The following is a 27,237-nucleotide window of genomic DNA, read 5'->3' as shown; positions in this document are numbered from 1 at the left end:
TCAGTATCAGGGATATATTCCCTCCCATGGAGCAGACCTCTAGTCCAGTTAGAGAGTGGTTGGTTTCCCCCATAACAGACATTCCTCTATTGCACCCATTGCCTCATTTTGCCTGGCTGGCCAAATTTAAGGTTTGGAGTATCCTTTGTTGGGTATCTTCACTGGTGATTTCTCTCCCATTGAACTGCATGCAGCATAGCTTTTTCCAGCTTTCTGTCAGCTGGTCTACATAGAGGAGATTTTCAGCTCTGCTCCAACAGGATTTCTCAGTAAACTTGCAGCCCAAGTGTGTGGAGTCTTCAGCAGTAGGATCTTCCCATCTGTTCCTGGTGGGAAACCAAGTACCTCAGCAATGGCCTGTAATGTTTTGGGGTATTGGGAACCTCCTTGACCAGCAACTCACTGGAAGGTATCCCATCCCTGGCACTGAAAATTTTCTAGTAACAATCTACAGCTCCTGAGTGTTCCATTGTCCAAAAAACTAGGTTTCCGTATGACTTATTTATATCCTCTTAGATTTTGATTAGCCCTCCCTCCACCTTTCCTTTACTCAATCTCTTCCCCTGACCTCACTTAGGCCTTTTCACACCCATTAATCTGTTGTTGTACTTACATATATACAATACCATCCTATTAAGTTCACCCTCCCTTCCTTTCTATTCCCTTTATATCTCCTTAGTTTGCTGGCCTTTGCTACTGAGTTTTATTCCTACTTACATAGAATCATTTGTAGCTAGGATCCACATATGAGAGAGAACATATGACATTTGGCCTTCTGGTGCTGGGTTCCCTTACTAAGTATACTTTCCAGATCCATCCATTTTCCTCCAAATCTCATAACTTTACTTTTCTATACTACTGAGTAGAACTCCATTGTATAAATGTGCCACATCTTCATTATCCACTCATCAGTTGAGGACATCTAGGCTGGTTCCATTTCCCAGCTATTGTGAATAGAGTGTCAGTAATCATGGTTGAGCAAGTATCTCTAAGGTAGTGAGACGAGTCCTTAGGATATATGCCTAGCAGTGGTATAGCCGGGTCATGTGGTAGGTCTATTTTTAGCTGTCTTAGGAACCTCCACACTTATTTTCTCAATGGCTGGATCAGATTGCTTTCTCACCAACAGTGTAGAAGGGTTCCTCTTTTTCTACATCTTCATCAGCATTTAGGGTCATTTATTTTCATGATGGAAGCCATTCTGACAGAAGTGAGATAGAATCGTGATATAGTTTTTGTTGTTGTTGTTTTTGTTTTTTTGTTTTTCGAGGTAGGGTCTCACTCTGGTCCAGGCTGACCTGGAATTAACTATGTCATCTCAGGATGGCCTCGAACTCATGGCAATCCTCCTACCTCTGCCTCCCGAGTGCTGGGATTAAAGGCGTGCGCCACCACGCCCGGCGTGATATAGTTTTTATTTGCATTTCCCTGATAACTAGGGATGTAGAACTTTTCTTAGATGTTTATATGCCATCTGTATTTCTTCTTCTGAGAACCCTTTATTTAGTTCCATAGCCCATTTTAATTGCATTGTTTGATTTCTTATTATTTAATTTTTTGAGTTCTTTATATATCCTAGATATTAATTCTCTATCAGATGAATAGCTGGCAAAGATTTTCTCTCATTCTGTAGGTTGCCACTTTCCTCTCTTCATAGTGTCCTTTGCAGTACAAAATCTTTGTAATTTCATGAGGTCCCAGCAGTTGATCTGTGATTTTATTTCCTGAGCAATTAGGTTATAGTCAGAGTCTTTGCCAATACCAATGTGTTGAAGGGTTTCCCTTATTTTTTCCTCTAGCAGTTTCAGGTCTGATATTAAAGTCTTTCATCCATTTGGACTTAATTCTTGTGCATGGGGAGAGATAAGGAACTATTTTTATCCTTCTACAGATACATATCCAATTTTCCCAGCACCATTTCCCGAAGAGGCTGTCTTTTTTCTAATAAGTATTTTTTGGCATTTTTTTGTAGAATATTAGGTGGCTACAGCTACCCTGATTTACATCAGATCCTCTGTTCTGTTCCATTGATTTACCTGTCTGTTTTTGTGCCAGTACCATTCTGTTTTGTTGCTATGGCCCTGTAGTATAGGTTAAAATCAGGTATGGTGATACCACCAGCCTTATTTTTATAACTCAACATTGTTTTATTTTATTTATTTAATTTTTTGGTTTTGTTTTTTGAGGTAGGGTCTCACTCTAGTCCAGGCTGACCTGGAATTCACTATGTAGTCTCAGGGTGGCCTCAAACTCTCAGCAATCCTCCTACCTCTGCCTCCCAAGTGCTGGGATTAAAGGCATGCACCACTACGCCTGGCTTCAACATTGTTTTAGATATTCAAGGTTTTTTGTGCTTCCAAATGAATTTTTGGATTTTTTTCTACTTCTGTGAAGAATGCCATTGGTATTTTGATGGGGATTGTATTAAATATGTAGATTACTTTCTGTAAGATTGCCATTTTTCACAATATTGATTCTTCCCATCCAAGAACAAGAGATGTCTTTCCATTTCCTAGTGTCTTCTTCAATTTCTCACTAGAGTATCTTGAAGTTTTCATTGTAGAGATTCTTTACTTCCTTGGTTAGGTTTATTCCAAGGTATTTTATTTTTGTTTGTTTGTTTTTTTGGTTTTTCAAGTTAGGGTCTTGCTCTAGCCCAGACTGACCTGGAATTCACTATGAAGTTTCAGGGTGGCCTCGAATTCATGGCGATCCTCCTACCTCTGCCTCCCGAGTACTGGGATTAAAAGTATGCACCATCACGCCTGGCTCAAGGTTTTCTTTTTTTTTGATGCAATTGTGAATGGGAGGGATTCTCTGATTTTATCCTCTGTGTGTTTGTTGTTACCATATAGGAAGGCTACTGATTTCTGTGTGTTTATTTTGTATCCTGCTACTTGGCTATAGGTGTTTATCAGCTCTAACTGTTTGCTGGTGTAGTCTTTAGGGTCCTTTATATGTAGAATCATGTCCTCTGAAAATAATGATAACTTGATCTTTTCCTTTCCAATTTGTATCCCTTTTATGTGTGTCTCTTGCCTTATTGCTATGGCTAAGACTTCCAGTATTATATTAAACAAAAGTGGGATAGTGGACACCCTTGTCTTCCTGATTTTAGTGGAAAAAGCTTCAGGTTTTTCTCTCCTGAGTATTATGTTGGCTGTAGGTTTGTCATAATTAGCCTTTATTATATTGAGATATGTTCCTTCTATTTCCAGTCTCTGTAGGACTTTTATCATGAAGGGATGTTGGATTTTGTTAAATGCTTTCTCTGCATATAATGAGATGATCATGTGATTTTTGTCCTTCAGTCCATTTATATGATGTATGTTGAACCATCCTCGCATCTCTGGGATAAAGCCTACTTAGTTGGGGTGAATGATCTTTCTGACGTAGTCTTATATTCTGTTTGCCAATATCCTGTTGAGAATTTTTGCGTCTATGCTCATGAGGGAGATTGTAATTTTCTTTTTTTTTTTTTTCCTATGTTTGCCTGGTGTTGGTATCAGGTCCCTGCCATCTCCCTTCATGTTTCTTGAGTTTGTGAGGAGGCCGGTGTGAGTGGAGAATCTCCTCATCTGACTTTTCCTGCAGCTCAGGCTGAGCCTTGAGGCCATGGTCATGCGGACCTGGTGCTGCTGCTGCTGGAGCCACTTCTGCCTCCTTCTGTGGTCTCTAAACGCTCTAAATCTCTCCTACTTCTCTGCTACATTTGATAATTTTTTATGCACCTCGCTTTTTAGTAGAAGAATGAATTTTGCTGTTTTTTTTTTTTTTTTTTCTATTTCTCCCCTAGACTGCTTTGGCATGGTTCTTATGGTACCATCTTAATGGAAGTCCTGGAAGCAGTTTAGCAAATAATGCCTGTGTCTGTTAGTCAGCCTGTTATGCTTTGTTTTCTGGTCTCTGAGTTAGCGTATCCTCAGTAGTAGTCTCCAACATTCTCCATGAATACAAGAGTACTTGTTGCTTTATTAGCATGAGACTTTCACATTCATGAAAGGTAGCACAATACAGATACTAAAACTTTATGCTGTATTCATATTAAATGACTTTCTAAAAAGAAAAGTAAGACTTCTAAACTGGGCATGGTGGTACAGGCCTGTACAATCCTAGCACTTGGGAGACTGTGGGAAGAAAATCAAGAGTCTTGAGCTACATAGTGAGGTCCTGTTTAAGAGAGAGAGAGAAATGAAACTTTCTAAGTATCTGGAACCAGCTCCATTTTAGCAAGTACAAAACTGAACAAAGTTAAAAAAATTAAGTTTCTGGATTTGTAACTTAAAGAAGGGAGGTCAAGGAGAAATTGTGGCCCAAAATTGGTGAGGGAGACAGTTAATGAGAGAATTACAACTTCCAGAGCATAAGCTTCCATGAGGAACCAGAACCATTGTATGAAATCCAAAACTGTAATTTCATAATTGCTAGTGGCAAGTCTGTAGACAAAAACTCTAGAATGAGCCAGTCTCAGGGGTTCACACATTTTTAGGATTTGTAACTTCCTGAGGCTCTGTCTGTAACTTACCAAGGGCTGCAACCCTCGGGAGAAAGTACTTCACCAGATTCCAACTTTATATGGTTAAGAGAGTCTAACTGATTGGGAAACAGGAATCCCTAACTCCAGGTCATTTTCACTATCCTGTCTCTTCTATGGGAGAAAAAAAAATAATTGAGAAGCACTGTGAAGTTCATAGTCCAAGAACAGGCTTGGTAAAAGACTGGGACCTAATTGTGGGACTACAGGTATGTTCCTTCTCCCTGCATTTTGTCACTACATTGCTGAAGGCATTTTCACAGATTGTTCTGAGAAGAACTACTAGAAGAGCATTAGAAATCACAAAGGGGTGATAGTGCAGCCAGAACATGTAAAGGGGAAGACAGTGAAAGGGAACTGCAGCCTACAGCTTCAGCTGTGACTCCCAGCATGAGCTTGGAGGGGTGGAAGGAGGTGGTGGGAGTAGAGGCCTCATCCAAAATGTAAACCAAGTAACCCTGATGAAAAGAAACTGGCAGGACCAGCCACAGGACAAGCCCACAGTTCCCCTAAGCCTAGAATCCCACTGGGGGGTCAGTGAGACAGTGATTCCTCCAGCATGAAGGCTGACGGTGGAGAAGAGGTCCATTTTGTTACTTCTCAGTCTCAGAGGGCTGTGGCTGAGTGCCATCTAAAGAAGGAACCCATTGTTTAGTATGGAACTACTCTGGGAGACTAAAAACAGAACAGTCATAAGTCAGTTAGCCTGCAGTCAACTTCGGGTAGCCCTTGACTGGGAAGTTGCCAAGAGAAGCAGTTGTAGAGAAGTTGAGATGAGGGCTAGATACCAATGCACCAAAAGTGGTGGGGGCTGGAAAGAGGCTTAGCAGTTAAGGTGCTTGCCTGTGAAACTTAAGGTCCCATTTTAAACTCTCTGTGAGGTCCCATGGAAGCCAGATGCACAAGGTGATGCAAGCTTGCAAGGTGCACATGCACACAGGGTGGCCTACATATCTGGAGTTCAGTTGTAGTACTGTATTTTTACAAAGAAAAAACATAAACATGAATGTCCACAACATCCAAGAATTCTGGGGTATGATCAGCAGACCAAAGGTAAGAATTCATGGAGTAGAAGATGGGGCTGAGATTAAAAACTACAAACAGGGGCTGGAGAGATGGATTAGCAGTTAAGTGCTTGCCTGTGAAGCCTAAGGTCCCTAGTTCGAGGCTCAATTCCCCAGAACCCACATAAGCCAGACCCACATAAGCCAGGCCCACAAGGTGGCACATGCATCTGGAGTTCATTTGCAGTGGCTGAAGGCCCTGGCATGCCCATTTTCTCCCCCCCCCCCCATGTGTGTGCCTCTTTCTCTCTGTCACTCTCAAATAAAGAAATAAAAATAAAAATAAACTACAAGCACAAATCTGTTCAAGTAACATTTATCAGAAAATATCCAAAGCCAGGTGTGGTGGAGCATGCCTTTAATCCCAGCCCTTGGTATGCAGAGGTAGCAGGATCGTTGTGTGGTCAAGGCCACCCTGAGACTATGTAGTGAATTCCAGGTCAGCCTGAGCTAGAGTGAGGAAAACAAAACAAAACAAACAAACAAAAGAAATCCAAAGTCCAGGGAAGAAAATGGCAAAGAGGCATTTATAACACCAGATAGACATGACCAAAGAAGAACTCTCTACAACAGACAAAATGCCAAAGCCACAAAGGAGCTATATAGTACAAACTACCAAAAACAATCAACTCATAAAAGCAAACCCATAATAATGACAGCATACTTCTCAGCAGAAGCCCTAAAAGCCAGAAGACCTGTAAGTAAATAAGTGCCAGGCAAGATAAATATATCCAGCAAAGTTATCTTTTTTTTTTTTTTTGCTTTTTCGAGGTAGGGTCTCACTCTAGCCCAGGCTGACCTGCAATGTACCAGGCAATCTCAGGGTGGCCTCGAACTCACGGCAATTCTCATACCACTGCCTCCCGAGTGCTGGGAAGTTATCTTTTTAAATGGACATGATAATATACTTCAGAACAAGTACAAACTAAAGCAATTCATGACCAAGTCCACAGTCCAGAGGACACCTAAAGGAATGCCACACAGAGTAAGAAGACTCAATCTTGAGAGCGCAGGAAAAAATGTCATGGGACATTACGTGAAAAGAAGAGAACTAGGAAGAATTGTGTCAACAAATAGTGCTAGGCAAACTAGCCACATCTAGATCCCTATCACTACAGAAATAAATCCAAAGTGGATCAAAGATCCTTTTTATTATTTAAAAATTTTTAAATTTATTTATTTTGAGAGAGAAAGGCACATAGAGAATGGACACATAGGGCCTCTAGCCACTGCAAACAAACTCCAGACACATGTGCCCCCTTGTGCATCTGGTCTATGTGGGTACGAGAAATCAAACCTGGGTCCTTAGGCTTTGCAGGCAAATGCCTTAACTGATAAGCCATTTCTCAAGTCCTGGATCAAAGATCTTAACGTGATACTGAAACTGAAACTGCTAGAGGGGAACACTTCAAACTATAGGCAGAGGCTAGGGTTTTCTAAAGGGTTCCAGTAGCTCAGGAAGTAATATCAAGAACTAACAAATGGGATTGTATGAAATTAAAATGCTTCTGCACAGCAAAGGATGTAACAAGCAGAGTGGAAAGCCAGCCTACAGAATGGGAGAAAATCTTTGCCAGCCATCTTACAGATTAATGTCTAAAATACACAAAGAACTCAAAATGGTACACACCAAGAAAACAACCATCCAGTTGATAAATAGGCAAATTAGTTGAGTAAATCATTCTAAAAAATATATAAATATATATTTATATTATATTATATAAAATATATATTATATATTATAAAAATATTATATTAATATAAAATATATAAAATTCCTTCAACATCCTTAGCTACCAGGCAAATGGACATTAAAACCAAATTAAGATTACATCTCACTTTAATAAGTAGGGCTGGACAGGCCAGAACGCCAAGTGCCACATGTTCTCTCTCATATGTGGATCCTGGCTACAGATGATTGGGCTTCTGCGTGAGAAGGAAAATACTTAGTAGCAGAGGCCAGTAAGTTAAAAAGGAGACATAAAGGGAAGAGAAAGGAAGGGAGGAGGGTACTTAATAGGTTGATATTGTATATATGTAAGTACAATGATTGAGATGGGGAGGTAATATGATGAAGAATGGAATTTCAAAGGGGAAAGTGTCAGGGGGGAGGGAGGGAATTACCATGGGATATTTTTTTATAATCATGGAAAATGTTAATAAAAATTTAAAAATTAAAAAAAATAAGTAGGGCTGGAGAGATGGCTTAGCGGTTAAGCGCTTGCCTATGAAGCCTAAAGACCCCGGTTTGAGGCTCAACTCCCCAGGACCCACGTTAGCCAGATGCACAAGGGGCGCACGTGTCTGGAGTTCATTTGCAGTGGCTGGAAGCCCTGGCGCGCCTATTCTCTCTCTATATATATCTGTCTCTTTCTCTCTGTCTGTTGTTCTCAAATAAACAAAAAATAAACAAAAAATTAAAAAAAAAGAAGATAAGTAAATGGCAAATAGATATTCCACTTTATACATCATAAGGGCCATGAAGACTGAAACACAGTACCACTAAACACTTGCACTGTAGGTTAAAATTCAGAGCACTGACACCACCAAATGTGGGGAATGTGATCAGCACTGTCACTGCTAGCAGAAATGCAACATGACACAGACACTTTAGAAGACTATCTGGGGTGTTTCCTATACAATTAAACATTCTTACCGCATAATCCAAAGAAGTACCTAGCTTTTGCCCAAAGAGTTGAAAATATATCCACATAAGAATCTTCACATGTATGTTTATAGCTGCTTTATTCATAATTGTCAAAACTTAGAAATAACCAAAATACTCTTTTGTAGGTGTTGCAGTCAGGTTTGCATTGCTGGTAGAAATCATCCAACCAAGAGAGCAGCTTGTGGGAAAAGAGGTTTATTTTGGCTTATAGGCTCGAGAGGGCATTTGTTTATTTGTTTATTTCATCCTCATGGCACCATGGGGTCTCCATGCAGGCATCCAGCAAACCTTCACACTGCCCATGGCCATTTCCGAAACACAAGACCATGTTGCAAATTCAATGACCCTTCTTTTCTGCATTTCTTACACTCCTCAATACCAGGTCAGGTGCCAATTTGTTAATTCAGGGGGGAATAAAGCAGACGTTGAAGAACAGGATGCTCCTTGAGCACTCAGGCCCCTTCACAAGAGTCAACATTCTTCCTGTTGCCTCAGTGCAGGCTAGCTGGCCCAATCTCAAAGGTTGTATTTTCTTAATTGCAGCTGAATGGGCAGCAGTTCACCCAAAGATTTTTTTTTTTTCTGTGCTGTATCCCTCTGCTCACAGCAGTCCATTTCTACGCAGTACAACCCTGCACAACTTCTCAGAACATGGCCATAACAACAAGCCTCTCAAACTGCTTCTAGCCCAGTCCAAGCAAAGCTCTTTCTCACCCTCATAAACCAAACCTCACAGTTCCATGGTTCTTACTGTATTCAGGCCTTTCAACTCCGACCAGAATAGTCCATCAAGCTGTACTTACAGCACTGCAAGGCATCTCTTAGGCCAAGGTTTCAAATCCTTCCACATCCCTCTTGGAAATCAGCTCCAAAAGGCCAAAGCCACACAGACAAGTGTCTGGCAGCAATCCCACTCCTTGGTACCACTTTACTCCTGCAGTCAGGTTCTCATTGCTGGTAGAAATCACCCAACCAAGAACAGCTTGTGGGAAAAAGGTTTATTTTGGCTTACAAGCTCAAGGGGAAGCTCCACAATGCCAGGGGAAAATGATGGCATGAGCAGATGGACATCATCCCCAGGCCCACATAAGATGAACAATAGCAACAGGAGAGTGTGCCAAACACTGGCAAGGGGAAACTGGATAGTATACCCATAAGCCCGCCCCCAACAATACACTGCCTCCTGGAGGCTTTAACTCCCAAATATCTGTCAGCCGGGAACGTAGCATTCAGAACACCTAAGTTTATGGGGGATACCTGAATCAAACTGCCACAGTAGGTGAACAGTGAAAAATTGGCACATATAGACCATACAATATTATCCAGTGCTAGAAAAAATGAAATATCAAGCCATAAAAATACATGGGAGAAATGCACATTAATAAGTAAAAGAAGACAATCTGTATGCACTAAAGATAATATGGTCACAATGGTATGACATTCCAGGAAAGGTAACACTGTAGAGATGGGGAACAATCAGTTGCCCTGGGTTAGAGGAATGACAGGTGAAAAAGACCACAGGATTTTTAGGCAGTGAAACTGTTCTAATAGTGTAATGGTATATACATGTCATTATATGTTTGTGTAAGCCTATAGATTGAACAACAATTACGGAAAGCCTTAAACTGGATGTTGTGGCTTACATCTGTAATCCCAACACTTGGGAGGCTGAGGCAGGAGAATTGTCATGAGTTTGATGCCAGCCTGGGCTATGGAGTGAGGCCCTGTGTAAAAACAGCAAGCCCTATTGTAAAGTGTGGGCTTTGGGTGATGATGGAATGTCGGTGAAGCTGCACTAATGAAAACACACTCTCCTGTGGGGTGACAGTGCAAGGCTGCTCATGTACAGGGAGATACATGGGAAATCACTAACTTCCTTCAGTTTTGTTGTCTCTCTAAAAGTGCATTTTTTAAAAAGTACTTCAATTTGCTTTAAAAAGGGCTGAAGAGATGGCTTAGTGGTTAAGGTCCATGCCTGCAAAGCCTAAGGACCCAGGTTCAATTCTCCAGGCCCCACATAAGCCTGATGAACATGGTGCATGCATCTGGAATTTGTTTACAGTGGCTAGAGGCCCTTATGTGCCCATTCTCACTCACTCTCTCTCTCCCTCTGTCTCTAATAAATAAATAAAATACATCTTTAAAAACAATTGGGGCTGGAGAGATGGCTCAGCAGTTAAGGCATTTGCTTGCAAAGCCTAACAACCCAAGTTTGATTCACTAGTACCCATGTAAAGCCAAATGCACAAAATGGCGCATGTATATGGGGTTCATTTGCAGTGGCTGGAGGCCTTGGCGCACACGTTCCTATTTCTCTCTCTTTCTTTTTCTTCTATTTTTCTCTGCTGAGCAAGCACTCTACTAACTGAGCTTCATCCCTGCTCCTTAATGTTACCCTTTAAGAGTCATGTTTCCAGGGAAGCAAACCTGGACCATTTTGTGACATAAAGGCGAGGGCTTAAGACACAGGATAAATTTCTTCTGATATAGAAGAACATCTGTCTTGTGGTAGTATTTGTGCCTTATGGCCCTAACAGGATACTAAGCTGGGTATGGGAAGAAGCCACAGAATCACATTTCCCCTGGTATGGAAAACTAAGGTTTTCTTTCTCTTTTCTTCCACCCCTCCCTCTTACTTCTTAAATAGCTTCTCACTCTGTGTCTCAGGCTAGCTCAAGTTAGCAGTCTTCCTGCCTCTGTCTCCCAAGTCCTGAGGGATTAGAGGTATGCACCACCATACCTTTCCATACATAGAAGTGTAATGTAGACAGACATAGACTAACAGTTATGAGGTATAGAGCTTCTATGTTCCATTTTGTATTTAACTTCTCCTTATATTTGAGTCATTTTAACACATGTATTATGTAAAATGTATACTTAATTCAAAAAGTACTTTGTTGAGTTTCTGTAGCTGAAAAGTATGCAGGGGAGTAAATGAGAATTTGGTTCTTCTTATAAGCCTTGGTTTTGAGAAGTAATACACAGAAACACCAGACCACAACTAAATAAACAATCATTTATTTCTTCTTTCCTCATACCTTCATTTCTTTCTTCCAAAGCATACTGTATATTAAAATTAAGATGCATGTCAGGGCTGGAGAAATGGCTCAGCAGTTAAAGGATCTTGCTTGCAAAGCCTAACCTGCTGGCCCAGGTTTGATTACCTAGTAACTATGTAAAGCCGGATGCATAAAGTGGTATATATGTCTGGAGTTCATTTATAGTGACCAAATGCTCTGATGTGTCTGTTCTCTTTCTCCCTTCTCATAAATAAACAAATATTTTTTAAATGCCTGTGTCAGTCATTAAACCAGGCACTGAGAATACAGTAATGAAAGAACACAATAAAAAATTCTATCCTTCGGCTGGAGAGATGGCTTAGCGGTTAAGCGCTTGCCTGTGAAGCCTAAGGACCCCGGTTCGAGGCTCGGTTCCCCAGGCCCCACGTTAGCCAGATGCACAAGGGGGCACACGCGTCTGGAGTTCGTTTGCAGAGGCTGGAAGCCCTGGCGTGCCCATTCTCTCTCTTCCTCTATCTGTCTCTCTCTGTGTCTGTCGCTCTCAAATAAATAAATAAATAAATAAATAAATAAATAAATAAATAAATAAATTCTATCCTAGAGCCAGGCGTGGTGGCGCACGCCTTTAATCCCAGCACTTGGGAGGCAGAGGTAGGAGGATCTCCTAGAGTTCGAGGCCACCTGAGACTACATAGAGAATTCCAGGTCAGCCTGAGCCAGAGTGAGACCCTACCTCAAAAAAACAAACAAAAAAAAAATTCTATCCTTCACATCATAGTGGATTAGAGACAAACATATAAGTGATGAATGAAATATTTTTGTGTTAGGTATTGATGTATGCTAAAGGAAAACAAAAATTTGTGGAAGTTGACAGCCTTAGATGAGATGTCAGGGGTGGCCTCAAGAGAAAGTAGCTAGTGAAAAGGGGAGGTGAGAATTGAGAAAATGTAGCTGACTTGCTAGCAGAGTAGAGAGTAGTGTACATCCTAAGAGTTATATACCTGCTTTGTCATGGAGGCTGTGTAGTTGTAACAAAGTGAGCCCAGGGCACTGCCATACTGTGACATTAGTCAACAAGACTAGATCTTTGTACCTACCCATTTAGCTATTGTAACGGTGTTAGCTTATTTGAATGAGTTGATAAGTGACTGGACGATTGGGAGTGTAATGAATGAGAAGTCACCATTTCAGATAAGTTTCATGTGTTTTTCAGTTGGGAACTGACACGGAAAGTACCCAGGCAACAATTAGTATCTATGAGAAGGAAGCATCCATTGAAGTAGACTACAGCCCTCTGAGGGAAGATTTGAAGGTAACCAAAAGATTCTTATGGCTTTGTTCTCTCTCTCTCCCTCTCTCTCTCTCTCTGTGTGTGTGTGTGCGTGCACACACACACACATGCAGAAACCAGAGGACAATTTTCAGGTTGGCATTCTGTATCCTTTTTTTCTTTCTTCTTCCTTTTCCTTTTCTTCCTTTTCTCCCCCCTCTTTCTTCTTCCCTTACCTCTCTCTCTGTTGTTGGTTGCTATGCTCCTAGAAAACTTCCAGGAAATTCTTGTCTCTGCCTCTCATCTTACTGTCAGCATGCTGGGATTACAGGGCCCTGGCATGGCTTCTGGTCTGAGGATCAAGCTCTGGTAATCAGTCCTAAACAGTGAGGCACTTTACCCATTGTGCCATCTTCCTAGTTCCATGAGCTTATTATTGTTCACGACTACTTCAAGGTAATATTGAATATATAAGTACTATAGAATCTTTTAGGGTAGTGTTTAAGGGGTATTAAAAGTAGATCTCAATTAATTTCAAAAAACATACAAAGGAGCTGGGCATGGTGGCACACACCTTTAATCCCAGCACTCAGGAGACTGAAATAGGAGGATCATAGTGAGTTCAAGGCCACCCTGAGACTACATAGTGAATTCCAGGTCAGCCTGGGACAGAACAAAACCCTACCTTGAAAAAAAAAAAACATATAAAGGAAAAAAATATAAATTCACATAGTAGCACACACCTGTAATCCCAGTACTGGGGATGTGGGGGTCAGGAGAGTTAGAAGTTCAAAGTCACTCTGCGATAGATTAAACCCTGTTTCAAAAAGCAAAACAATGGGTTAGGAAGATGTCTCAGTAGTTAAAGGCCCTTGGCTAACAAAGCCTGCTAGCCCAGGTTCAATTCCCAAGTCACTCATTTAAGCCAAATGCAAAAAGTGGTACAAGTATCTCCCACAAATATTTTAAGGTCTGGAGAGATTGCTTAGTGGTTAAGACACTTACCTGCAAAGCCACAGGACCCAGGTTAGATTCCCCAGGACCCACATAATAAGCCAGATGTACAAAGTGGCTCATGTATCGGGAGTTCATTTGCAGCAGCTAGAGGCCCTGGTGAGCCCATTCTTTCTCTTTCTCTCTCTTCTGTCTGCCTCCCTCCCTACATGTCAAATGAATAAATTTTTTTTAAGTTTAAAAAAAAACTAGGGCTGCAGAGATGACTCAGCAGTTAAAGGTGCTTGCTTGCAAAATATGATGGCCCAGGGTTCAATTTTCCAGGACCCACTTAAAGCCAGATGCTCAAATTGGCACATTTTCTGAAGTTGTTTGCAAGGGAAGGAGCCTTGGTGTGTCCATGTTCATGTATATTCATATTCCCAATCTCTCTGTCTCTCTCCTGCCCTCTCAAATAAAGAAAAATATTTTAAAAAACAAGTTGGGGGCTGGAGAGATGGCTTAGCGGTTAAGCGCTTCCCTGTGAAGCCTAAGGACCCCGGTTCGAGGCTCGGTTCCCCAGGTCCCACGTTAGCCAGATGCACAAGGGGGCGCACGCGTCTGGAGTTCGTTTGCAGAGGCTGGAAGCCCTGGCGTGCCCATTCTCTGTCTCTCCCTCTATCTGTCTTTCTCTCTGTGTCTGTCGCTCTCAAATAAATAAATAAATAAAAATTTAAAAAAATATATTAAAAAAAACCAAGTTGGGTGCTGGGCATGATGGTACACCTTTAATTTCAGCACTCAGGAGGCAGAGGTAGGAGGATTGCCAAGAATTCAAGGCCACCTTGAGACTATGTAGTGAATTCCAGGTCAGCCTGAGCTAGAGTAAGACTCTACCTCAAGAAACAAACAAACAAAACAAAGTTGGCACAGAACAAAGCCCAGTCAATAAAGCACTTGCCTTGCATGCATAAGGATCTGAGTTGGATTCCCAAACCCATGTAAAAATGCCAGGTGGGTTGTTGCATGCTTGTTATCCCAGCACTAGGGAGGCAGAGGCAGGATGATTCCTGGGTCTTGTTGTCCAGCCCAGTTTAGCCTAATTGGTGAGTGCTAGGCCACTGAGAGACCCTCTTTCAAAAAAAAAAAAGGTGGTTATGGGCTAGAGAAATGGCTTAGTGGTTAAGGAGTTTGCCTACAAAGCCAAAGGACCCAGGTTTAATTCTACAGGACCCACATAAGCCAGATACACAAGGGGCACATACATCTGGAGTTCATTTGCAGTGGCTAGAGGCCCTGGCATGCCCATTCTCTCTCTGTATGCCTATCTTCTCTTCTCCTCTCTCTCTCTCCTGTTTCTCTCTCTCTCTCCAAATAAATAAATAATTCTTAAAAGGTGGTTAGTGTTCCTAAGAAATGATACTAAAGGTTATCCTCTGACCTGCACACACATTTTAAAAAAAATTTTATTAACAGTACTTTCAAAACCAAATATGTGTGTCTTTTTCACAATAAATAGTTCTTTCATTTTCTAAACACCTGCTGGTGATTCTAGAGATTAGTTCAGTTTTGGCACTGTCTGGAGTGGCATCAGTTCCAACAATTTAAGGTCACAAGACTGCTTGAACTTCAGATGCCAGGCAGTCAGTGGTTCTCATAGTCTCATTCTCAGGTATGATAATTTGCCAGAGTAACTCAGAAAATTAACTTTACATTCACTAATGTATCATTAAGGAAATTGTTTCAAACAGGACACATAGAATAGATACATAGAACCAGATGTGGAGAAAGGTGCAAGGCTTGCATGCTTCCTCCAGATACTCTGCCCTTCAAGCATGTCTCTGTGTTCACCGATCTGTACACCCTCCTGTAGGCATGGTTAATTAAATTGTTAAACATTTAATTGGTGATTAAACACAATATTCAACCCTTCTTTCTTCCCAGAGATGCATCACTAATAGTTGGTTCTTCTTGCCATCAGTCCCCACTCAAGTGCAGTGGAAAGGAGCACATTGTGAATAATAAACAGTATTCCTCTCATCCCAACTCTGTAGAAGTAAATGTCAAGGCTTTTAGGAACTCTGAGCCAGGTACCCACATAAAGGCCAAGTGCATATTATATCACAGTATCACAGTAAACAGGTATTTGAGATAGTCTTACTGGAGAGACCAGCTCACCTTGAACTAAGGATCCTCTTGTCTCAGTGTCCTTGAGTGTTGGTGTGGGTCTGGCAACATTCTTTGTTCCTCGGTTCATTCCTTCAGTAAAAAGTGGAAGCCCTTGTCTCTTTTCAGGAGGTCAGCTGCAGCTCAGGTTCCTGAATGCCTAGTAAATACTGATCTGCAAAGGTGACAGTCTGAGATCCAAAGGGAGGTTACAGGTGCCTGTCCTGCCAGGGCTTTAGCATAGTATCATGGCTATCGTATGTCATGTCAGTCAAAAAAAGAAACTTTACCTTCTGGTAGGTTCACAGTAAACACAAAACTTTACAGAGTTTTGTGGCACACAGAGATGATCACTAAGAGGTGTCTTAGTGCAGTGGGCACATGGGGTGAGAGTGCCATAGATGAGAGGGTGGCAAACCCTTGATAACTGCAGGGCATGGCACAGACTCCAAGTCCCTTGAAACTTTAGCAACTCTCTCTGGCATTCCTGAAGCAACAGTTTTCTTTTATGCCTAAGGAAAAATTCATGAGGGCACTGTGAATATAGCCATCAGAGCTTCCCCAGGCACTGCACAGTGAATGTAGCTGTCTGAGCGTCCCCACACACTGCACAGTGAATGTAGCTGTCTGAATTTCCCCACACACTGCACAGTGAATGTAGCTGTCTGAATTTCCCCACATACTGCACAGTGAATGTAGCTGTCTGAGCGGCCCCACACACTGCCAGCACCTTGAAAGAAAGGGAACCTGCCTTGTGGGATGGTGCCACTGTGATCTGAAGTTCCCAGACAAAAGTGCCACACCTGTGTAACATTTTCCAGTTGTGATTTTGGAGAGATGGAATAGAAAGCCCAATTATCTTGGGCTATTGTAGCCCCTTAAATAGCCATTTATTGGCCACCTCTGTATGTAACCTAAACCCTTTTGGAAGGTACAAACAGACCATGAGCTTCCACCAACTCAAAGGTTAAGAATGTCATCAAATCACATAGAAGGCCTATAACAAGATATTTTCCAACTTTGTTATAATCCACCTTCCTAATGGCTCCACCATTTATTTCAAAAGTACCTTGTTATAACTTTGTTTGTTCTATTACTACAAAAAAGTTCATAATACTGCTACCACATTAAAGCATGGTATTTGAGGTAGCCTAAATCCTGGGCCATGGTCATATATATTTGGCTCCAGAAAAATCTCTTTTATTCTCTTTGATGTAAGTATTCTTTTTTCATAAACACTGTTCTAAAATTGAAGGGAGGTTTTCATAGAAAGCCTAAAGCACTGTCCCCTGGTTACAGGGTCTGTAAAGGATCACATGTTCATTCCTGAAGTAGTTTCTGGAGGTAAACTTAGTTAGCCTTCCTCTGAGTCAGGATACCCACTTCCTAGCCCCTGGACTTCTCATAAAAGAACAGGTCAGCTGGCCCAAAGCATGGGCTGTGTTGTCAAGAAAGGGGAGATTGGGGATGGAGAGGTAGCCCAGCAGTTAAAGGTACTTGCTTGCAAAGCCTGATGGCCTGGGTTCAATTCTCCATACCCATATAAAGCCAGATGCACAAAGTGGTGCATGCATCTGGAATTTGTTTGCAAGTGGCAGGATGTCCTGGGATACTCATGTTCTCTATCTCTCTCTCTCTCTCCCTCCTTACAAATAAAAAAGAACTTTAAAAAAATGCAGGCATGGTAGCACATGCCTGTAATCCCAGCACTCAGGAGGCAGAAGTAGGAGGATCATTGTGAGTTTGAGACCACTCTGAGACTACATAGTGAATTCCAAGTTAACCTGACTAGAGTAATACCCTACCTAGAAGAAAAAGAAAGAAAAGGGAGATTGATTCATTTCCCCTGAAATTTGTTGTATTATTTATCATTTGCTAATTTGTTTACTGTATGTGTATATGGTGTGTGTGCATGATCATATGTGTGCGTATGCACATGGAGACCAGAGGTCAACATCAGGTTTCTTCTTCAACTGCTCTCTTTTCATTGAACCCATAAATCACTAATTCTAGCTAGCCTTGCCACAGAGATCCACCTGTCTCCACCTCCCAAGTGTTGGGGTTATAGGCACATGACACCATGCCTGGCATTTATTTACATGGATGTTGGGCATCCAAACTCAGGCCCTCATGCCTATGCAGCAAGCACCTTACCAAGTGAGCCATCTACTTGGCCTCCATTATTTATTTATTTATTCTGGTTTTCCGAGGTAGGGTCTCACTCTGGCCCAGGCTGACCTGGAATTCACTATGTAGTCTCAGAGTGGCCTCAAACTCATGATGATCCTCCTACCTCTGCTTCCCAAGTGCTGACATTAAAGGCGTGTGCCGCCATGCCTGGCTTTCCATTCTTTTTGTTTGTTTGTTTTAAGTCACTCAAGTTATTAGCTTACTCGGTTTTTAAATAAGCCTCTTATCCGTGAATTGAAAGTTACCTTTATTGTATATTAATTAACGCCCATTTGGAGTCAAGAAAGGTTTTGTGGAAGGATGTGGCCACACTTTTCCCTTGCCTCTTCCCTCATGGCTTTCAGGTTAAGTAGTAGACTTTCTGGGGGTTTAGATTCTCTTTGCCTGTAGTGTCCATGTTTGCCCTGTGAAAAGACTTTCTTCTTTAACTTTCTATTGACAACTTCCATAGAGATGCTTTTTCACCCTGGTGTAAATGCTGGCTTATATATCTGACCTCCATGTGAGAACTTTAAAGGCAAAGACTGAATAGTTTCTATTAATGAAGCTTCAATGTCTAATAGTAGATTAGTAGGTAACTAGTTTTTAATGAACAAGGAAACTTGGGTTAGTAATGAATTTTCACTTTTTAAAAACATTTGTTTGTTTATTTATTTATTTACAAGCTGAGAGAGATAGAAGACAGGCAAACAGAATAGGCACACCAGGGCCTCCAGCCACTGTAAATGAACTTCAGATGTATGTGCCACCTTGTGCATCTGGATTTATGTGGGCACTGGCTAATCAGACTCTAGTGGTTAGACTTTGTGGGTAAGCATCATAACTGCTAGGCCATCTCTCCAGCCTCTGAATTTTCATCTTTTTTGCAGAAAAAACATAAGAAAGGAGGACTGGGGAGATGGTTCAGCAATTCAGAGTGCTTGGCACTTAAGCATGAGGACCTCGGGCTGGAGACAGCCATGTGTAACTGCCCACAACCCATGTAAAAACCTGGTCATAGCCATACATGCCTGTAACTCTGTCTATGGGGCTGGGGGGGCAGAGCCTGGAGAATTGCTGGGTCTTGCTGATGGACAGTGGTCTGTCTCAAGGAAGTATGCAGATGAGCGATAAGAGAAGGATACCTAACATTCTCCTCTCTGACCTCCATATGCACACACATGGGGCCACATCTGTACACACACATGCATACACCATACATCACACACACCATACCACATATATAGTTTACACGCATACATAAAAAATAAGTGAGGGCTGGAGAGATTGCTTAGTGGTTAGGGTGCTTGCCTGCAAAGCCCAAGGACCCCATGTTTGACTCTCAAGGTCCCATGTAAGCCAGATACACAAAGGTGAGGCAAGCACAAGGTTGCACATGCCCACTAGGTGGTCAAGGCATCTGGAGTTCAATTGCAATGGGTAAGGCCCTGGTGTGCCAATTCTCTCTTTCTCTCTGTCTCTTTCTCCCTCCCTTACTCTCTCTAAAATAAAAAGTACATAAATAAATGAGGTAAAGCATGTTCCAAAAGCAGTATGTCAATACTGGAGACATGAAAGGCACAGTCAAGTAGGGAAGCTACAGACACTACTACTTGCATGGCTGTGGCTCCAGGCACCAGGGCAGCTTCTAGAGGGAAGAAATGGAGCTAGTGGTGTTAGATGGTCCTGTTATTTCCAGGTATGGTGGTGGAAACTTGAATTCCAGCACTTGGGAGGCTAAGTCGGAAGGATTGCTTCAAGTTTAAGGCCAGCCTGGACTACATAGTGAGCACCAGGCCAGACACTATATGGCAAGACCCTGTATAAAACCTCAAAGAACAAAGATTGTAGCAGTCCAGTGCTCACGCCTTACCTTGTATATAAAAAAACACATCAATTACTGTTGTTCTTTGCCAACAGGCTCTACAATCTGATAGGGAGATAGAAGCCCATCTTACATGCCTTTTACAGCAAGTAGCATCCCAGGAAGATATCTTATTGAAGACAGGAGCCCCAAACTTACGAGCACTGGAGAACTTAAAGACTGTCAGAGACAAGTTTCAAGAGTCCATTGATGGTAAAATTGAGTTTATAGTTGTTAGCAAGATTATATTCATGGGTATTTTGAACTCTGTAATACATGCCAACAGTGTCCCTGGATTATACCTTTCTTTTGTTATTATATATTTTCTTCTGTTGTCTTATATTAATGTTTTTAATACTGAATCACAAAGTTCTTCCTTATGAAAAGAGTTCTGTTTTAACTTAAAAATAGGCTTATTGGGGCTGTGTTTGTAGCTTACCTGGTAGAGTGCTTGCCTAGCATTCACAACGCCCTAGGTTCAATCCTCAGTACCTCATAAATCAAGCATGGTGATGCATATTTGTAATCCTAGCACTTGGGAGGTTGAAGGAGGTAAGTCAGAAGTTCAGGACCATCCTCAGCTGCATAGAGAGTTTGAGGCCAGCTTGGACTTCACAAGAACCTATCTCTAAAATATAGATTTAGATGGAACTTCCCCTGAATCTGTAAGCTTCAATAAATCCCTTCCTCCATAAAAAATAGATTTATTGGTTATTTTTATAACAGATATGATATAGTTTTCCATACTAGCAAAATGGACACATTAAATACTCTAACAGAAATTGCTAACTATATACAAATTATCCCTGCCCCAAAAAGGGTTCATCAATTTTTAAGTACTTTGAAAGTAGATTTATTTAAGAAAAACTAAACTCAAAGTTCAATTCAAAAATTTTGTAGAAGTTAAATTTGAAGATGAACCTTCCAGTAGTCTCCCAAATAAAGAACATCGATTCTCTCTTAGCTTTTGAGGCCAGCAGAAAGGAAGCCAGAATATCTAGGCAAGAGTTTGAACAAGTGAAAAAAAGAAGATGCGACCTTTTCAACCAGTGTTTTGAGCACGTCTCAGTTTCCATTGATCAAATCTACAAGAAGCTTTGCAGAAATAACAGTGCCCAGGTATGTATTCTTCAGCCCAACACTAGGAGGAGTTTTGTGTCCTAGGAGGCTTGTGTTTGCGTTCTGGTGGGAAGTCAATAAATTACTGCATGTTCTTTGAGTGATTCATTGAGGTACAAAGTCAGTTCATAAAGACTGCTTACCAAGACCTGTACTGCTGATCTTACTCACTACCCTGGCAGCACAGGCAAGTCAAAACCATCCTGGACCTGTTTTTGCACTTGAAAAATGAGTGAATTTGCTCATAAACCATAGGATGTCTGTTTTGTTAGTATGGAAAGTCATTTGCTCTTCTAAATTCTCTTTTAAGTGCTGAAATTCTGTTTTCTGGTACTAATTTGACTTTACAAAACTGTGGGTCTCTGTGGTAAAGGTGGGGTCAGTGTAGAGGAAATGCTTGGTCCATACCCTTGGTCCGAGTATCAGAGAAGGAAAAAAACTAAAGGCAGAAACTTATCCAAATAATTTCCCTTTGAATGAGCCTCTTGGCTATCCACAACCCCATTTCTTTATCAATAGCCACACAAATACTTGTGGGATTGAATATGGAATAAAGATGTAGTTCAGGACTATATACCTCCCTGCTTTTGGTTCATGTTATGATAGAGATATTCCTAGTTCTGAATTTTTATAAGGAAACCATTTTTTCATTTTTTAAAATTTATTTGAGGGCAACAGACAGACAGAGAGAGGAAGAGGCAGATAGATAGAAAATGGGCATACCAGGGCCTCCAGCCACTGCAAATGAACTCCAGATGCATGCGTCAACTTGTGCATCTGGCTTACATTGGTCCTAGGGAATTGAGCCTCAAACCTGTGTCCTTTGGCTTTACAGGCAAGTGCTTAATTGCTAAGCCATCTCTCCAGTCCCTAGATCTGAATTTTAAAATTTCAACTGGGAATAACTTAGTTTCACTAAATATATGGTAAACCCAGTAATTCCTTGAGAAGAATAAGTATGCAGGAAGTCTGATGAATGGATCAATGCATGAATTGATAAAGACCTCTCCTGAGACTGGAGTGCACTGCTGAGGTTTGACTGGTAGTCTGGTGGAAAGATCTGATTCTTGCGTGAGTTAGAATATTTTCTTTTTAAAAAATATTTATTTATTTGAGAGAGAGGGAGAGAGAGATCATGAGCATGCCAGTGCTTCTAGCCACTGCACATGAACTCCTGACACATGCAACATCTTGTGTACCTGGCTTATGTACATGGGTACTGGGCCATGGACCTTGGGTCCTTAGGCTTTGGCAGGCAAGTGCCTTATCTGCTAAGCCATCTCTCCAGGCCTATTAAAACATCTGTCTCCTCTTGATCCATAAAACCCTGGTGTCTGTGATTAAATGCAGAATTAAATGTATCATTTACAGATATTCCATCAAAATGGAGGAAATGGGTTTCCATAGTATAATGGTTATCATGTTTGCCTCACAAAGTAGAGGAAAATATAACCAATACAATACTTTGCATTGAAGTACACACAAGTTGAATTTTACTGATTACTTGTCTGTTTCAGGCATTTCTTAGCCCAGAGAACCCTGAAGAACCTTACTTAGATGGCATTAGCTATAACTGTGTGGCCCCAGGCAAACGGTTTATGCCAATGGACAATCTGTCAGGAGGAGAAAAGTGTGTGGCAGCTTTGGCTCTCCTGTTTGCCGTACACAGGTAAGGCCACAACAGGATACTCAGTTTTATATCAGCACATAAATCAAGAAAACTTACTTTCTTCAATAATGTTTAGCAAAACTGTACAGACCTACTTTTTTCAGCCAGACAATTCAGATTGGTTTAAACCTATAATAATTTAGACAGCAAATCTAAGAATTTAGTCTTTTTAAGTATTTTTGTATCAATAGCTACTGATTTGCTAGCTTTATAGAAAAGGAAATAATTTCCTAGGCCACATTCAGATACCTGATGACAGTTGCACTGTTTTCCTTCACATTACAAATCAAGAAGCAAAAATTAGTAAGTTACAACCATTGGCAGCTTTTAGTATTCATAGCGGAAGGTGACAATCCAAGATGTAGGTGCTGCTGTATTTCTGTTTCCATCAATGGGAGCAAAGAGCACAATCAATTCACAGCTGCTTTTCACTGGTCTCAGAGGGAGATAAATGGAATAGTGTCCCACAAGAAAAGGGAAGAGTTCATATAGCAGGGAAGGACTCAGAACTTAGCAGAATAGCTGTCACTAGGTGGCGTCTTGTCCCTTCACTCAACAGATCAACAACTACTGTTGCTGGCTCTGGAGAGGTTTCTGTGAATGAAACAAACTGCCATCCTCAGTGCAGCTTCCATGATGAGCCTGATAATCAGCACCAGGGTGAAGGAGAGATCCAGAGGCTCATAAGAGCCCATAACTGAAGCAAACTCAAAATACACCCAACATGGCTCAGGGAATTTTGCCGAAAGAGGGCAGAAAGACTGTTAGAGCCACAAGTTGGGACATCATGCCCAGAGACACTGTCTCTCCCCAGTAACTGACTGACTGCTGCTCCCACAACGCATAACCCATAACCCCACGGGGAAAATCTACAACCCTACTGAGGGCCCCTAGCAGAATGGGGACAGGGACAAGGGGAAGGATGGTACCAACAAATGATGTATCCATACTAAGTATGTCTGTAATTAATAATAATGATAATAATTCCATTTTCTTGCCAAGAAAATGCTTTTTGTGTGGGATATAGCTCAGCAGTAAAGTGTATATGTCTTGTGTGAGACCCTATGTTCAATTCCAGCAGGGGAGCTTCATTGTAGTTGGAGAAGATAATAACTAAAGTGTATTAGTAAGCTAGTTGTCTAATATAGCAGTTATTTGAAAACGCCAAGTCCCTTAGAGAAAGAAAATAAAGCACTACAGACATGGGTACCCAAAAGAACTTATAATATTAAGTTGTTGAAGAGTGTTAAGGAAGGCATGTTTGAGAAAGTAACATTTAAGCAAAAGGACTAAGTCATGTAGATAGCTAAGGGAAGAATGTCTTAGATATAAGGAACAGCAAGTAAAAATGCTTTAAGAGCAGAGTGAGCCTGGCATGTGAGAAGTAGTGGAAGGCACAGGATTAGGAAGCTACTTTGCACATGCGTGCATGTGGTGTATGCTTATGTATGCCCCTTGCATAAACATGCAGAGGCCAGAGGAAGACACTAGGTGTCTGTTCTACCTTATTTTCTGGAGATAGAGTCTCTCACTGAACCTGCAGTTCCCTGTACCTCAGTTAGACTAACTGACCAGAGGGCCCATCAATTCTCTCTCTTCTGCCCTTAGCACTGGGGCATATGTAGTCATGCCCGGCTTTTTACATGGGCACTGAGACTCAAATCAGGCCTTTGTGCTTGCATAGTAAGTGCTCATACCTGCTGAGCCATCTCCTCAGCCTCTTGGGCAGCTATTGTAAACAACCAAGATGAAAGATAGTGAGTTGGACTGTTATGAGAGCCCAAGGGTGTTAAGTGATGGGCTTGGGGTGTGAAGGATAACTCCATGGGCTTGGCCTACACACAACTAGAATTGTTAAGAGCTGCCACTAACTACAGTGGAGACAACCAGGGAAGGGAGTTAGTAGAGGGGCAAGTGAAGTGCTTGTTAGATAGCTATGTGGAACTGCCCAGTAAGCAGTGAGAACTATTGGTGGAAGCATGGAAGCAGTCAGTATTTGTTTAGTTTGTTGCTTTGAGACAGGGCCTTACTGTGTACCCCAGGCTGACCTCAAGCTCATGATCCTTTTACCTTAGCCTCCCAAGTGCTGAGATTACAGGTGTGTGCCATACACTTTAAAAAGCCCCCCTGCTAAGAAGGGATTAGGGCTTTGTGCATGCTAGGCAAGGAATCTACCACTGAGCTACATTCCCAGTGTCATCAGAATTTGGACAGCATTACAACAGATGAAACCACCAAGGCAGCTAGCTAGATACAAGAAGGTGCTGACCACCAAGTCCCCAGGAAGTTGGAGATAAAGGATTAGCAAGAGACTTTGAAAGATCAGTGGGCGGAATATCATCCTTCAAGTTCCTATCTAGTGTAGAAAGTTGTAACTTACCAGCTTGTAATTTCTTTCTAGTTTTCGGCCTGCTCCATTCTTTGTTTTAGATGAAGTAGATGCAGCCCTCGACAATACTAATATCGGCAAGGTAAGTTTCTCTATGCTTTCACTTTGCAATAGAATTCCAGATTCATGTTGTGATCAGAGGCAGTTTACCCCCAAGCTGGAATGTGGGACCAGCAATAATCACTAAATCAATACTTTTAAAGTAAAGTGAAATATCTAAAAACAAGATGCTTCAGAGCTGTTTTCATTCAAGTTTAGAGAAACCAACACGGGTCAAATGACAGTCACTGATGACTCAGTCTGCTTCTTCTCAGACTTAAGTGTTTGGAAACAGTGAGTCCCTAATAGCACAGGCCCTGTGGCAGGTGGGTTTATGCGATTTCATGGTACAAATAAGTTGTTTATTAAAGTCCAAGAATAACATCTCTAAATAAAATTCCAAAGGAATTAAAGTTCAAAGTTCTATCTTGATTTTATCAAACTCTCTAATTACTACATTTGTGCACAATTCTGTTTTTTCTTATTTGAGATGCACTAGAGAAAGTTTAACTCTCAAAAGTTAACTGCAGTCAGCAAAGATCAGTGGCCAGATCATCTCATAAAGCTATTTTTTTTTTCATAAAGCCATTTTCAAGAAACAGCCTCTGTGACCACACCTCTTAACTGTAGTAATTATGGACATGAGAAAAAGGGTCACCTGAACACAGAACACAGCCAACAGACAATGCTCATTCTGGCAGAGATTCAGGAGAGTTTCAGGCCCAGACTTCACCTACTTGGGAGATGGAGGGATCAAACCCATCTGGTTCTGAGCCTAGACCCATCATCTTCCAAGGCTGTTTGTGCTGACATTCATTTCTCAGTATTTACTTGTAAATAATTTTAAAATATTTGTATTTATTTTCTTGCAAGCAGAGAGAGTAGACAGAGAGAATGGGCTGCAAATGAACTCCAGATGGATGTGCCACCTTGTGCACCTGGCTTTATGTTGGCACTTGGGAGTCAAACTTGGTTTGTTAGGCCTTGCAGGCAAGCATCTTAACTGCTAAGCCATCTCTCCAGCCCAGTATTTGCTTTTAAACTGGCATTCTGGTTTAAAATCTAGTCTTGTGAACTTATCCCTAAGAGGTTTACAGCCCTGGGTGCTACCCAGCAGGTTCACCACCTTGGAATCTCCCTGATTTAATTCTGTGAAGTCTTAACAGAAAATGCCCTAGCAAGCCACTGCAGCCTGAGGTAACTCCTAATAGTAATACAAAGGTATCCATCTAACCTACATCCAGTGGAAGAGACTACTCTTCAAAATGGATACAGAGCATCTCAGCTCTATACCCAGAAAAAGTCTACCAAAAACTTTATGGTAGTTAGGAGAAGGAAAATTTAGGAACAAAATAAAATCTTGATTTGTCTCTTGAATGGCAGCATGACTCAGGCAAAAGTAGTTTCTGTCACTTGCCATTCACCTTAGCAGGTGACTCAGTCCTCCCCGCCTTGGGCATGCCTGGAGAGCAGTCTCCTGCCAGGAGGTTAATACTGGCACTTTGTAGCCCATACCCTGTTGGAAGAATATCTTTTGTTGACTTCCTTTTTTGTTGTTTTGTTTTCTTGTGGTTGGGTCTCACTCTAGCCTAGGCTGACCTGGAATTCACTATGTAGTCTCAGGGTGGCTTCGAACTCATGGAAGTCCTCCTACTTCTGCCTCCCCAGTGCTGGGATTAAAGGCATTCACCACCACGCTGGGCCTGACTTCCTTTCTTATAATTGACTGCATTTAAGCAAAAATCTAGATATTTACATTGGTGGCATTTCCAGTGTCTAGATCTAATTTAAGAGTCATGCTGGGTGTGGTGCCGCATGCCTTTAATCCCAGCCCTCGGAAGGCAGAGGTAGGAGGATCACCATGAGTTCGGGCCACCCTGAGACTACATAGTGAATTCCAGGTCAGCCAGAGGTAGACTGAGACCCTGCTTTGAAAACAAGCAAACAAACAAAAAAAAGTCATGTTAGCTTCTGGCTTGTCAGAGCCTTTTAAAATACTTTTTAAAATATTTCTTTCTTATTTGTTTATTTGAGAGATAGATAGATAGAATAGGTGCACCACGGCCTCCAGCCACTGCAATGAACTCTAGATGCATGCACCGCCTTGTGCATCTGGCTTACGTGGGTCCTGGGGAATAAAACCTGGGTCCTTTGGCTTTGCAAGCAAGTGTCTTAACTTCTAAGCCATCTTTTCAGCCCTATTTATCAGAGCCTTTTGATTCCATGGTCCCTTTGAGATTTCATTCCTGGCACTCCCTGCTCAGTGATGCAGTTATGTATTATAAGCAACCATGAAACAGTCTCTTGTGATCGGGGTACTTAACATTTATGAT

The 27,237-nt window shown here is 41.5% G+C and overlaps 1 protein-coding gene across 1 annotated transcript in view; it reads left to right on the top strand.

Moving 5' to 3' along the window:
* The window catches only part of Smc1b (structural maintenance of chromosomes 1B), an 82,526-nt gene that overhangs the window by 53,102 nt on the left and 2,187 nt on the right, over positions 1-27,237 (top strand). Inside the window, exons 19-23 of the mRNA XM_004650386.2 lie at positions 12,500-12,598; positions 19,745-19,901; positions 20,653-20,807; positions 22,325-22,476; positions 24,878-24,947. Of these exons, the coding sequence (XP_004650443.2) occupies positions 12,500-12,598; positions 19,745-19,901; positions 20,653-20,807; positions 22,325-22,476; positions 24,878-24,947 (633 nt within the window). The remainder of the gene's footprint in view (positions 1-12,499; positions 12,599-19,744; positions 19,902-20,652; positions 20,808-22,324; positions 22,477-24,877; positions 24,948-27,237) is intronic.

Source organism: Jaculus jaculus, chromosome 6 (assembly GCF_020740685.1).
Source record: "Jaculus jaculus isolate mJacJac1 chromosome 6, mJacJac1.mat.Y.cur, whole genome shotgun sequence".
Classification (NCBI taxonomy): domain Eukaryota; kingdom Metazoa; phylum Chordata; class Mammalia; order Rodentia; family Dipodidae; genus Jaculus; species Jaculus jaculus.
This window is presented reverse-complemented; position numbering and strand designations above follow the sequence as displayed.